The sequence below is a fragment of the Haemaphysalis longicornis genome, unplaced genomic scaffold, assembly GCF_048455015.1.
Source record: "Haemaphysalis longicornis isolate Haplotype H1 unplaced genomic scaffold, Haemaphysalis longicornis Haplotype H1 scaffold_4, whole genome shotgun sequence".
In the NCBI taxonomy this organism is placed as follows: Eukaryota; Metazoa; Arthropoda; class Arachnida; order Ixodida; family Ixodidae; genus Haemaphysalis; species Haemaphysalis longicornis.
Window position 1 is genome coordinate 176,362,520 of NW_027526361.1, and position 14,912 is coordinate 176,377,431.

Sequence of the window (14,912 nt, forward strand, 5' to 3'; positions counted from 1 at the left end):
CGGAATGCGTGTGCATATAAGAATCCGATAGGACATCCCCGTGCTTGCAGCGCGCTGCCCCAGCGGCGGGGTTCAACATGGCGACTTCCGTAGCAGACGACGCAGTTGTCTCCACCCGTCACGGAGGAGCGGCGAGGAGGAACATCCAGGCACCCTAATCTCAACGCGACCGCAGCGCCGCCGCTGCGCGGGCGGCAGGATGGGGCCGCTCCGCCGCCGTGGCCAGTGCGCGCTCTTTCCCAACTGAGTTAATCTAAAAACGTTGTTTGTCTCTCTTGTGTGTGAATTAATCTAAAAACGTTGCTTGTCTCTTCCTGTGTTGCTCTGTTGCTTGCCTAAACAAGCCAGAGACGTTCTTGGGGAGCCACTACTCGTCCAGTGATCGGCCCTGTGAAGCTCCAGCACGGTGTCGCACAGCCCAGGCCTGGAGTCGAGCGTCTGCCGAGCACTTCACTTCGAAAGCATCCCTCCGGACAACGGTTAAAGACCCTTATCTATCGGAATCTCGGACCCCGGGCGGAGAAGCTGTTACGAATCGGCCCGCCGCCGTACTTTCCCGCATCACTCCTAGGCTGTGCGGCGAAGTCACTGCGTGCGCCTTTCGAGCAACGCGCTACCGTGTCGGGGACTCATACTTTCAAGTTTCGACAAGCCCGGGTCAGACGCTTCGCTATCGGCGCGATCAACATTCGATGGCGCGCCGGCAGAACAAGCCCAGGCCTGTTTCAAGGACACAGAGGCCCCGTCGATCACAGCAGAATCCTCCTCTCTCCCCTCTCTCGGACTGAGCATGTGCCGCTGCTACTGACTGCTTACGAACTCTGGAAAGAGCGTTGTGTGTGTCTGATTCTCGTGGCGTGCGCAAAATGTAGAGGGAAGGCGCTTCGACCGTTACTGATTTTGGGTATAAATAGAGCTGCCCAAGCGCTGTAACCCATTCCTGTTAGAGCAGCGAATCCATGCTGTCACTCTGCTCGAGTCCTGTATTGTAACCTCGCCCGTCGGGGCATTGTTCTTTGGCTTCAGCTCACCTCTCGCTATGAAGTAAACAGTTACGTTAGCCTAGGGCTTCAGGACTTCTTCACGGCTGCAACAGCGGCTGGCCGCTCGCTTCACCACGCTGCCACTCGTATGCCGGAGGTGACAGAGCTCGGCTCGGCTCGGCCCTCACGGTCGCAACAACTGGGTCAGCGCTGGGATGACACGGTAGCAACACTATGCAACGCAAGCATGTTAGAAAGCACAATTAATGCTGGACCTACCTCCACATAAGCAAAGCTAACCCCAAAGTTCACAGGCAAAAATGAGTAATTACCTCACTTCACAGGCGAGCTGAATTACCAAGTGAGGGCAAAGCGTCCAAGACCCTGTTTGCTCAACATATGCAGCTACACTTGTCAAAAAGGGTTGATGAAATGAAAGTCCACCTGCAACCTTTCATGTGATATTATCGTTCCCTACCTGTTTGCGATGCAAGACATTTCACCCACTTTTGGTTATTTTCCATCGATTCTGGCACAGTGGCCGGCACCGGCAAACAGAACCTTCAATTGCACTCTGATAAGTCCAAAGTGAAGGCCGAGAAGGCGTGTAGTGCCTGCATCCTTGCCGCTAAGCAAAAGCCATCGTTCACAGCCACTCGCAGCCTTCATAAAACCAAAAGATAACCAGACTAAAACTAAAACGCAATGTTTCAGCCGCATTGTCAGGCCCAGAGCATCACGGCGGCCGTTCCTCTTTGCTCAAAGTGGGCTCTGTGGCGCAGGACAGCACTGATAAACAAGTTTGGCGCCCAATGGCGCAGCTGTTCCACCCCTGCTCTGATGTCCTATACCATGTAAAGTCTCGACTGCGAGTTCATCAAGCATGTTCAAAATGTTACTCCTCGTAGCTCAGGGAGCAGTTCGTATTGCCAAAGGCAATACCAGCACTTCCATCATCGAGCAAAGAGGACATTCCGCCTGGAACATGTTTTCCTAATCCCCTATTACTGTTAGTTCTGTGATTGGCATGCTCCAAATGGCGGTGACGTGCACTTCTAAGTCAAAGGCCATGATGCATTGCCAAAGCATTCATTGGGTCCACCCTAGAGTTAACGTACATGCAGACAATTTTTCGGAGAAACCTTGGGCCAAAAAAAAAAAACCATTGTGATACTAATGCCGGCCGTGACACAACAGTTCTGTGCTGTACAACTAGGTTCAACTTTCCCGAGTGTTCTCAAAGGCTCTGAAATCAGAAATATGCATCCGGACGCAGGATTCATTTTATTCAGCATTAAGTCCTTACAACCCTGCATCCTGCAAGCTGTATGCAGGAAGATCTCCAATCCCTGTGCTCATCATCACTGCAGCTGTTATCCTTCACTCCTATCCGAGAGCTCATGTGTGGCACCAATATTCGAGGAACGATCCACAAGCGACTTGTTAAGTCTCTTACTGCGTGCTTTTGTTTTTTCAGGCTCAAGTGAAACAAGATTTTGAGCGAACTCTGTGCTGTCAATGGTGCGAAGCAGCACAGCAGAAAGGGCACCAGTTCAGGCAGGTCTTTAAAAACAGGTAGAATTTGACAAATCATGCTTGTCCGGGTAGTTGCACACTGTATCACACACACTTAGGCATTTCAGCCATTTGATGCGAGAATGCACTATGTCATCTGCACAATTTCTCAGAGTGCACAAACAATAAAAAGGAAAGAAAAGAAAAAGATCCATTCATGAACATCGATGCGCCCATCTGCATCTCTGCTCTTGCAGCAGGTACAGAATACTCTTGCTGCCGGCAACTGGAGCGCAGTACAGCCAATCTAAGCGAACAGTTTCGTCCAATGGCTTCCTGGCACCATGCCTCATCTTTGGGAGCTTGGGAATTCCCGCAGAATTGCACTTGCACCTGCTTGCACGGATTACAGCAAAGGACTCAGACCTCCCTCTCGACATTGTGCAAGGGCAACAACACACGCAGTGCTTAATACATTGCCGGCAACTGCAGACACTTCAATCCTGTACACCTGTAAGCCTGCCTGCACAAGGCAACCAGCAAGTCCCTTGAGAAAGAAAGAAAGGCTTTCCAACGTGTGGTGTACTGTGACACAACACAGATGATGCCGTACAGTATTACGAGCTGCGTGGTAAAAGCCTTTACTGCGCCATTATGAGATCTACAGGAGAATAATGTGCTTGTTCTGTGATAATGACATGCGGGGCGGCTGGCATACTGCAGACACAAGGACCGATTGGGAGGCATAAGCTTTTCCGTGCTTGAGACCTGTTGCATGCAGGCCGAAGTCGCTGCCTCCAGCCCCCACTGGCCGCCCAATGTCAGCACGATCAAAGAACCCTCAATGTCGCCTCCCCTCCCCTCCCTCATGAAGAAAAAAAAAAGTGTAGCAGCAATGCGGTGTTTGTTTGGTACAGCGGGAAGAATATTGCTAGTCTTTCTATGATCAGGCAAGAAGGCTGACGCAAAAAAAAAAAAGTGGGCCGAGGAGACTCTCTGCCAGGCGAGTTCTGTCGTAATTCCAAGCAGTTATGAAGTCCGGTAGTTGTGTGAGGGAAATGAAAACACGGGCCCCAGCAGTGGCGTGCAGGTTGAGCCCCGTCTGCTCGAGTTGCACGCTTCCCGCCACAGGGTCCCTGACGATGAGAGGAAAGTGCCCCACATGACCAGTCCCCCAGTTCCTGACTTCAGTCGCTGCTGCTTGACCCACTGGAACTCGACCTTTGCCGCCGGCTCGAGCGGCCCGACTTCTTGCGCCGACTTCGGTGACCGCCGTGACCACCGCTGCTGGAGCTCGAACTCGAACTCGATGACCGTGAGCTCGAACTCGAAGACCGGTCGCGCCGCCGCCTCTCCCTTCGCGATCCCCGGCCGCCGCCGCTCCGCCGCGACTCGTCCGACGACGAGTCGTCCTTGCTTCTCCGGCGGCCGCCCTTGGCCCGGCGCTTCTTGTCGCTGCCACTGTCCGATGACGATGAGGAGGTGGAGGAGGATGACGACGCTGACGGGGACGACCGGCGACGACGCGGCGGTGACGACCGGCCCCGGCGGCTCGGCGAGCGAGAACGGCGCGAGCTGTCCTTGGACCGCTGCGTGCCAGTCTCCCTCGAAGATTTGCGCGGCCGGCTCGCGGACGTTGCGCTGCTTTTCGGCTCGGCCTTCCCGGACTCCTTTTTCTTGGCGGGGCTCGAGCGGTCGCCAGACTTCTTCTCAGCCTGGCTGCCTTTCCTCTCCGATTCTTTGGCCCCTTGTGACGACGAGTGGGAGGAGCCTCGGGCTGGCTGCTTCGCTTCGCTGGCCTTGCCCGAGGCGGCAGAGGAGGCACTCTGGGACGCCTTGGCAGCCGGGGACGATGGCGGGGCTGACCCGGGACTGCCCGACGCACCAATGCTGCAAAGCGGGGCGGCAAACCTGTTACAGCAGAGCCTAGCACTCAACGGGACTCGAAGCAAACTTCAGGCTTCAAAACTCACCGAGAAAAAAAAGTTGGCGACCTAGGTCGTGGTTATTAGGAACCATTCTGAGAATTTTTTGTCTTATCTGCTGCACCGTCAAGTTAACATGTTACGAAAGACCCCCAAAACGAAACTGAAAACCAGAACCAAGTCGGTATTTTTGCCAGAACTGGACTGGAAGGAACCCAAAGCTTGATTTTTTAAGCATCCCACACAGGAACCGGAACTAAAAGAAAAAAGAAAAGAAAAGAAAAGAAAAGAAAATGGTAATAAAAGGACAACCACGTGTGCAGAGAGCGAGGCGTTCCCGCAACTGTCTTCCAGAGCCACTTTGGCAGCCTTCATGCAAGTTCCCGACCGGTGCCGGAACACTTTCAAGAGAGAAAGAACACCTGCAGAAACGTGTCACTCTCCGAACATGTGTTTGACCCTTACAGGGGCCGTGCAGACAGAATAAAAGATTGTTTTATTTAAAAGATTTCGTGTTTCATAGTGCCCTGAGCACTCGTCCGGAAGCAAATTATTTTTTATTCACTGAGGAATTAATTTAAGTTTAAACCTTTTGATTCTTCCACCAAATGATGCACTTTCACAATGTCCGCAATGACATCACAAGAACCGCTTTGCAGCCGATTACAAAGCCTCGTTTACCGTTAGTCAACCTAGATGGCGCCCCCATACCGCAAAGGGCCGTTTTCTGCCATTGCTTTGTTTTTTACCGTATTTGTACCTGGCTTGGTTTGGTTAAGGTAGAAAATGATCGTTTCGTGAAACGTGGTCGTCTGGGACAACCCCAAAGCCCTGCAGTGCTGTGCATCTAAACCAAGCATAGCTCATGCAGTACCAACAGGAGTATGTGTTGGTCCTTCTATGTTTACGTGTACTTTCGTAACTTCCACTGTTTACCCCACCATTCTTACCGCTATAAAAAGAATGTGCCCTAAACGTAAGTGCAAATAGCTCGTTCGGCAGGCTTATAAGCCCCGTCTAATTTGCTTTTGCTGGCCTCAGCCAATCACAGAGCTGTCTGGTATGACATCATAGGTTCTGTTGCGGGAAATGAGCTAGTGGACGCATGACCATTCCCTTTTTTCCTAATTATGTAGCTTATTTGAGCGAAGTTTACGTTAAAAGTGGTGACAGTATGATTCGAATGAGGCAAGCTTTCAAATGAAAGATTGTTTTGTCTGCATGGCCTCTTTAAAACGACACTGAAGTGATTTGTAAACATTGTGGCATTACTTGGGCAAACTGGAGTCCCTAGGCCATGTTTCGACCACTCTGGGTGCATTTTACGCAACTTAATTTGGTGGGAAGAAATTAATGTCAAAGTGCTGTCCTCCTCTCTGCGTCCACCTTGCTGATTTCCTATGACATTTCGTGCCACGCTCACTCTGGCAGTCCTCGCTTGGCTGAGCCTACTGTGCGGCTCAATGACCCTTTAACAGAGTCCGTTGGCCAGTGGGTCGTTGCAATTCGTTTGCTGGGTCAAAATTAAGCCATGACAAACTTTGTTCACCAAAGAATGCCCAAGTTTTCTTTCAATAGTGGAGATACAAAAAGAAATAAATTATTCCTGAAAAAGATTCTTTGAGGGAGCATTGCGGGCCATGCAAAGATGAGCCACTATTTTTACTGAAGAAATCCGTGATGGTCGACTTTACGGCTGGGACATTTGGCTATTAGTCTCTTTTACGTCTTTAACCAAGAGTTGAATTTCCATTGTCTTCACATGAATATGAACGAAGTGCAAGTAAAAGTCTCGTTGCTAAGCTTGGAGGTTTAGTGTCAAGTCGATGAAGTTGAAGTAGCTCTACGCAAGCACGCATGCAACTTTGCTTCACTGGAGCTGTAAGCTGCACATCCCTGTTCGACTGGTATGCCAGCACAAAACCTTAGGCAGGATAACAGTGAGCGAAGTTCATATAGGTAATGAGGAATAAAAACCAACCACAACATTTATTGCAAAGCGTAAAACCAAGGTGAGGGGAGCACTTCTTGTGCAGGGTGAACTAGCACAGTGGACAGCAGCATGATCACACATTTGTGACCGCTTTTCCTGCCTAGGGAACACATTCGCCAGTACAGTGTAACCTGCTTACAACCGATATTGGGATGGTACAAACATACCGGTTTGAGACGTTCAGTTGGTCTTCCTATCTGTGCTACTGATTAAACTTCCTTTAATTAATGCGGATTTTGCCAGAACATACATCTGGATAGAACAGACTAGTTTAAAAGGTTAGCAAGTCCATCAAGGCACCTCTACAGTGGACTTTTCAAGTAAAAGAAACCTTTCATTTCATGCGTTTGCAGTGCTTGTGTTTATATTTAGAATAGTGATAAAACGAAAGCAATTCGAAAGAATTAAAAATAATTGTGAATTGGTAGAAGTGAAACTTCTGCATCCACTTGCAGAATGCATGTGATTTCCTGCCAGTCAAGTGATGAATTTAAAATTTAACAATGTCATAGTGCAACACACGAGATGTTTATATATAAAAGTGACCACCTTGAAACAAAAAAAAATGTACGCCCCCATACAATGTAGATGGCTAAATCTCCCAACTCAGCAATGAGAGACCTTTACTTGCACTTCGTTCATATTCGTGTGAAGACAATGGAAATAAGTAAAAGAGCGCAATAGCCAAATATCCCAGCCGTAAAGTCGACCATCGCGGATTTCCTCAGTAAAAAGAGTGGCTCATCTTTGCGTGACCCACAATGCTCTGTCAAAAAATTTTTTTCAGGAACAATGTATTTCTTTTGTATCTCCACTGTTCAAAGCAAACTTGGCTCTGTCGCAAAAATTCATTAAAAAATCACTTCTTTTTCAATTGCCACCATTTTAAAATGATCTTTGCTTTTATTGCTCTCGTTACCCCATTCAGAAAATACGCGATGTTGCGCATTTTCAAACTATTTCGGAAAATAAAAAGTCCACTCTCTCAGCCAATGTAGCATTTTTTTATAAATTTCACCATTGTGGACAGTTCGTAAAAAATATACTGACACCCAAAAAAGGAGAAATGTGCGAGAAAACATTGGTCAAATATCGAAAAATCTTTTTTCCGGTTCATATTCACCTCTAAAATGCACATTTTAGTGGCCATTGTAAAAACATGAAATATAATGCATTCACTAGTACAAATGATCAAAGTTGATTTCAGAAAGTTCAATCATAACAGTTTTGGTTTTAGAAGAGAAAAAAAAGATTAGAACTTGTACAGCGACATTTCACCACGTCGTGCCACAGCGCATCTTCTCTGCATGGCATGTGAAAAATGTGAAAAATGAAAAATGTGCGAGCCAGTGGCTTTGCGCTGCAGGAATACCTTTCCCTGCAATTGTACTTTGTAGCGTCAATGCGAGAAAAAGGGTTAGTTTGCGTGTTGGAGGGAAAAGTGCAGTGTGGAGCTAGGCAGTATTGTGCCCATTCTCTGAGTATATGTCGACTCAACGGCTGGCTCTAACTTTGACACACAAAAGGGAAAAAATATGCACCCTTTCGTTCGCGTGTTCAGTTTCTACTCGCACGATAATCACAACTGCCTTAGCTTGATGCACCATGGAAGATAGACAAGACGCCGAGCCGAGGCGCCAAGGAAAAAAATTTCCCTCCCTGCGGCATCCACTCTTCTAGGCGCTAAAAAAATGCAGATCATTCAACACATAAACACAAAGAATAATATTCGCACTCGCAGCCTGTAAGACCGTGCAGCAACGTCTGATGTGAAGGGGGAAAAAAAAAAAAAAACGCAATAAGGACCGTGCTAAATGACAAGTCCCTTGTCATCTGGCAATGGAACTGTCGGGGTTACGACAGCAAAAAGGCCGTACTCCAAGTCCTCGCCGCCAAGTCAAATAGGAAGCTGGACGTCATTGTCCTGCAGGACACACTGAGCGAGAACGCTCGTTTGCCAGGTTACAAAGCGCACGCCAGCCCCCCAAGCAAAGCACCCAATGGCACGGGCAGGGGGGGATCTGCACCTTCGTCAGGAAGGGAATATCTCACGAAGACAGAGAAGGCCTAAAGAAGTCCATGGCCGAGCACACCATCACGGAACTAGTGATAGGCAAGAAAAGAAAGCAGAGCGTTTACGTGGCCAACATCTACAGCAGGCCGAGCTACCCCAGGCAGCGTTTCACGACGCTCACGCGCAAGATTGGCAAGACGGCAGGTAATAACGCGGGTCTAGTGGTGTGCGGCGATTTCAACGCTCACCACAAGAGGTGGGGATATGCCGAGAATCTGGCCTAGGGAAAGGACCTCCTGGAAGCCTCCCAGGAAGAGAATCTGACCTTGATCACGGACCCCTCGCACCACACGCGCACCGGCTCCAAGAACAATCGAGATACCACTCCGGATCTAACGTTCATCAGAACGCGCGAGAAGCTCCCGACGTGGACCAACACGGGTCTCAACAAGCTCACGGACTGGGACTTGTATCGCACCTGTTACCGGAGGACGAGGAGGATATCCAAGACGTAGAGACTTGGACGACCAAGATCGTGGAATGCGTGGGAGCAGCCACCAAGGAGATAGAGACGGAACCCGAGATCGAAGCGATAGACAGCAGATTGGCTCACATGCTTGAGGCGAAGTGTTCCATTCACAAGAGATGGAAGCAGCAGCGGCGCAACAGGAAGCTATGGGAGAAGGTCACAGATCTCAATCGGGCCATTAAAAAAACTGCACCGCACTCTGCTGCCAGCAATGGGCGGAGGTTTGCAGTGCGGCGGACGGTCAACTCCACGTGGGGAGGACGTGGTCGTTACTACGGTACGTGCTGGACAACACCAAGACTAAGTCCCACGAGTGCGACAACCTGAACAAGTCGATCAGAGAGCTCGGCCAGGAAGAGACGTTCAAACGAATCGGCAACAAGTACCTATCCGACATCCCGAATGAGAGCCACCTCGACTACGGGGGTCGGGCCAACGAGGAGCTGGACAGAGACATCGAACTCTGGGAGGTACGTGCCGTGGTACAGGAGCTGAACTGCCAGTTGGCACTGCGCCCGGATTGCGCGACGAGCAAGGTACTCAAGCATCTGAACGAACCGTTGCTCGCCAGCCTGACGGCCCTGTTAAACAGGTGCTGGAAGGAGGGCAAGCTACCCAAACGCTGGAAGACGGCGAAGACGATCTTGATACCCAAGCCGGGCAAGCCCTCAGGCATCGAGAATCTGTGCCCGATCTCTCTGACGTCCTGCGTGGGAAGGTGCTGGAACACGTCCTCATGAACAGGTCGCAGGCGTACCTAGAAAAGAACGATCAGTACCCCTACTCGATGATCGGCTTCAGGAGCAAGCTGAGCAGTCAAGACGCCATGTCACAGATCAAGGCAGAGGTCATAGAGAACACGACGAAGGACAACCAGGCGATAGTGGGACTGGACCTGCAGAGTGCTTTCGACAAGGTGAAGCACTCGGCCATCCTGTCCCAAATTGACTCCCTGCAAATGGGGGAGCACATGTACAACAACTACGTGCACGACTTCCTCTCGGGACGCACGGCCAAGATTCAAGCGGGAGACCACTCTCTGGACGAGCGGAAGATAGGAAGCGTGGGCACACCCCACGGCTCGGTGATATCGCCACTGCTGTTCAACCTTGTTATGATCGGAGTCGCGAGGCGCTTGGAAGCCATACCTGAGGTCCCTCACACCATATACGCGGACGACATCACGCTGTGGGTGCCGGGCGGATGCGATGGACACGTTGAGTCTTCCCTGCAACAGGCGGTGGACGCCATAGAAGACCAGTTGAGGGGCATGGGCCTGATCTGTTCCCCAAACAAGTCGGAGTTGCTAATAATCCCGCCGAAATCCAGACCCAAGCAGGAGAGCGACATTAGCCTGCGCACGAGCAACGGGCAGGCGATCCCGAAGGTAGCCAAGATCAGGGTGCTGGGGTTCCAGATCGAGCGCAACTGCCAGAACAACGACACGGTCACCCGACTGGTAGGCAAGGTAGCGGCCGCAACGCAGCTGATCAAGCGAGTGGCGAACAGAAGATCCGGGATGAGGGAGGACAGCCTGCTCAGACTTATTCAGTCCTTCGCGGTAAGTCACGCCGCCCACAACTGGTTGTTTCAGGAGCGCAACCGCCTGAAAGCGCCATGAGGAAGGCGTACAAGGCAGCCAAAGGCGTGCTCGACAGCACGTGCACGGAGAAGCTCTTCCAGCTGGGAATACATAACACGCTGGAGGAGATCATGGAAGCCCAGCGGGTCGGCCAGATAGAGAGAGCGGCTCAAGGGTCTGCGAATGGGGAGGACCATTCTCGCCTGGCTCGGAATGGAGACGACGGCCGACCCTCAGAGCATCGGCAAGCAGGAAGAGTGCGACGTCCTGGCGACAGTCCGAAACGCCGTCCTAGGGTAGCGCACCCGTTACCCAAAAACATGGATCCGACCCACAACGCGGACAGGAGAGCGGCCAGAGCGAAGGCTGTGTTGGAACATCACCTGAGTGTTCCGGGCACCAGATTCGTCAACGCAGCGGAGTACGGCGACCGTCGGTGCTTCGCGGCGGTAGTGATAGACGGGAAGACGGGAGTCACGGTGAACGCCGCGAGCATCGTCACGAGAGACGCGCAGCGAGCGGAAGAGCTGGCCATCGCCCTGGCCATCGCGGACCCAGAGACGACGACGGTGCTTAGCGACTCAAAGAGTCCAGTGCGCAATTTCGCCAAGGGTTGGCTGTGTTGTGAAGCAGTGCGGGTGCTCGAGCGGGTGAACACTGATGGACGCAAGGTGACAATGAAGTGGGGAACAAGGTATCGAAACTCGCCATCAACCACAGCGAGACGGTGAATGCAGTCGCGGGACGATTAGCTGGCCGCGTGGCAGCAGTGCAACCGTCTGCAGAGTGGTGGACCGTACGAAAGGTACGATACCTTTCAGGGTATCACCAAATATCATAGAAATAGTAGGAGGGTGCTGGCACCGCCTCACCCTGAGCTAACCAGGGAGGAAGCGTCCACGTTCAGACAGCTGCAGACGAATTCACTGATGATCCTGGTTGTCATGAAACACATACAGCCAGAACTCTATACGGATGACACGTGTGTGTTGTGTAACAATGCTAGGTCTCGACAGCCCACTTGCTGTGGGACTGTGAAGTGCGACCTAACCAGGCGGCAACCATGACAGACCTACCGCCGTGGATCCAAGAAGCAGTGCGCAGTTGTGACAAGGACACCCAACTAAAAGCCATCCAGCAGGTCCTGGCAGCACTCGAAAAGCAACACGGGAGCGAAAGCTTTGGGCGACGCTCTCCCTTACGGGGCAGCGGCGTCCGACCCCGTAGCGAGTAGCGAAGGGGTAGTCCGAGTAGGGGTGACGTTGGGATCGACGAGTGGCTACGTCCGGGCGCAGCGTACACACTGTGTCTGTTGCAGGCATTCAACAAAGTCTCTCTTCCTTCCTTCTGTTTTTAGTAGTGTTCGGTTGAGTAATGGTAAACAAAGGACGACTTGAGGTATGTTGCGATGTGGTTGGATTCGCAGATGTTTTGTGTATAGTGCGGTACCGCTTATAGAGCAGATTTCCGTGGCTCACTCACCTGGACCACTTGACCTGGGACAGGGGCAGCGAGCTGGCGGTGTTCAGGCCCGACGATATCTGCACGCACGCAAGCACCGAGGTCAAGGCCCGCACGCACGGTTGTCAGCAGAGGGGTGCAAAAGGGGCACTCCCTGACCCACTCCCCTGACAAAAACCTGCCCACACACATGCTCACACAGAAGGGATGCGAGGGGCCCACTCAGCTGTCCAACTGGTCTTATGTCGCACCTTTTCCTGAGGAGGCACAACTGCTGCGCTTTTGTGCTAGCGCATTTTTGAGCGTATAACCCGCGCCAAAAAATGCGAAAATTTCAGAGGTGAAGTAGAGGTGCTGATTATATGCGAGGTATTTCCTTTGGTGCATCTTCACCGCAATGCACGTGGGGCCGTGATGCCCGTACAGCAGTAATAGCGACTAGGCCACTGTTATCCCTCCCGTTGACAGTGCTTATTTTGCACACACAGCTCCGCGATATACCAACCTAAAAAAATGTATGCGGCAAGTCATCTGGTTATGTAGTAAGCTAGGTAAGTTCTTTTCCATAAACAATTGCACAATGTTGCTTGAGTATTAGATTTGGTCCATTCTCTTATGTAAAAAAATAGGCGCGCATTATGTTGGGATATATGTTTTTTATTCGTCGACGGAAAGTGGGGCGTGCGGGTTATATGCGGGGGTGGGTTACACGTGCGAAAATATGGTATACAGTTAAACCTCGTTATAACGAAATTGAAGGGGCGCCGCGATTTGCTCGTTATAGTCAATATTTTGTTATAGCCGTAGACGACATTTACTGCAAATATTATGCATTGTAGTTACCTAAAACAAAAAGCGATCGAAATAGCATCTTGCTGCACGGCGATAGTCAGTAAAATAAACACATTCCGGAGGTAAAAAGGAAAAGTCACGAACCTACTTTATTGCCGTTAAAAACTCGTATTTCAAACAGACTTGGCTACGAAGTCCGTAATTGGACATTGATGCACCTTCCTGATGCGAGCGATGGCTTCCATCTTCGCCGCCCTCGTGCGCGCCGAAGTAGCGACGCAGCACGTCTGCCGCATCTAGTCCCTCTGACGCCGTCCTTAGCGCTTCTTTTCAAGCCATGTGCAACAGCGCTGACGATGTAATCTCGGTTGCTCACGATGGTGGACAGCGTACTCGTTGACACGTCAGTCTCTTGCCACCTTACCACGGAGTGCACCTTACCTTCCTTCGCGCCCGATGCGACGGCTTTTATCATAGCCGTCTTCTGTTCAAGAGTGATAGTCTTTCGCTTTCGCTTCCCGCCTGTCGCACTCGCGCTGTTGGAATCATGCCGGCAGTACGATAAAAGATAAGGCTGAAGACTGCCGAAACCCACGCACACACAACTACGCAGCGACGTCGGCGACATAGAGAAAGAATTTTTTATTTCTCTATGTCGGCGATACGAACAGGGGAGGAGGGGTGGGGGAGGAAGGCGACGCAACCGCGCGCGCCGTGTGCATTGGGGTTTTTCTCGGGCTCACTGCGGATAGTCCGCGGATTCCCCGAAGCCATAGGGATACGTCGCAAAATGGAACGTCGGACTGCTTCTCGGGGAGCCCGCAGTGAGTCCGACACTGTAAATCGAAGGGCCCCATTGTCTGCATGGCGTGCGCAGGGAGGGGGGGGGGGGGGCTTCGCGGGCGCAGCGTCCGCATGGCGCGCGCGCCAGCCAGCTTCGCGCGCGTGGCAGGAGTTTTGAACTGCTAATACAGTTGCCGCGTCACGCACGGTCTCAAATCCGCGTTGCGCACTGTTGTAAAATTAGCTCAAAATTTGATTTCTCAACGAAATTTGTTTGTTATATCCCGTAACGGGGAAATTTTACCTCGTTAAAACGAGGTTTTAAATACATTGGTTTCTATGGGGACTTTCAAGGGGAATTACGATTTGCTCGTTATATCCATTATTTCGTTATAGCCCGTCTCGTTATAACGAGGTTTAACTGTATAATGTGTTGAAGGTCAGCCCTTTCTGAACGGGCTTTACACACTCAGGGCCACATTCTGAGGCCTTCCTGCACTCCAGTTGCTCCCTCCACTCAGCTGAGGCGAGGATTCTGCAATGCTTACGCATGAGGAAATGATTTCAAGGATCTCCTCCACTGGAGTCTCGAGTGGAGGGAGGACTCAGAAGGCCAAGGTTATCCTCATAGAGCTGGGATAACAGTGACCGTATTTGCTGGACTGTGGTAGATGCCATGCCACCGACTCCCACTTTCCCAAAGTGTGATGGGCTGCTGGATACCTGATCCTCCCTAGTCTGTAATGAACCCGTTTGTCCCTATATGTCAACATGCAGTCCCTACCCGCCGTGCATTCCGGAATGATGGCTCAGATGTTTCTGGGCAGTCATCATCCCCAGCCTATCTACGCCCACTGCAGGGCAAAGGCCTCTCCCATTAACCTCCAATTACCCCAATCCTGTGCTAACTGCGACCAAGTTGTCCCTGCAAACTTCTTGATCTCGCCTGCCCATCTAACTTTCTGCCGCCCTCTGCCACGCTTGCCTTCTCTAGGGATCCACTCTGTTACCCTTAATGACCAACGGTTATCTTGCCTCCGCATAAAATGCCCTGCCCACGTCCATTCCTTCTTCTCAATTTCTACTAATATGTCCTTAACACACGTTCGTTCCCTGACCCACTCCACTCTTTTCTTGTGCCATAAATGTTACACCTACCACCTTCCGCTCCGTGGCTCGCTGAGTCGTTATCAATTTAAGTTGAACCCTGTTTCTGTGCTTCAGAGTTTCTGCCCCGTAGGTGAGTACCGGTAAGATGCAGCTGTCATACACTTTCTTTTTCAGGGACAATGGTAGGCTGCATTCATTATCTGAGAATGTCTGCTGTATGCACTC

General features: G+C 51.1%; 1 protein-coding gene across 5 annotated transcripts in view; it reads right to left on the reverse strand.

Annotated features, from left to right (window-relative positions):
• Positions 1–2,248: 2,248 nt before the first annotated feature.
• LOC144179522 (uncharacterized) overlaps positions 2,249–14,912 on the reverse strand; it is an 87,206-nt gene continuing 74,542 nt past the window's right edge. For all 5 annotated transcript variants that reach the window (XM_077707911.1, XM_077707912.1, XM_077707908.1 and 2 more), the window contains 2 exons: positions 12,024–12,082; positions 2,249–4,388 (listed from right to left, as the gene is read on the reverse strand). In XM_077707911.1, coding sequence (XP_077564037.1) covers positions 3,686–4,388; positions 12,024–12,082 — 762 coding nt within the window. In that variant the 3' untranslated portion in view covers positions 2,249–3,685. The remainder of the gene's footprint in view (positions 4,389–12,023; positions 12,083–14,912) is intronic.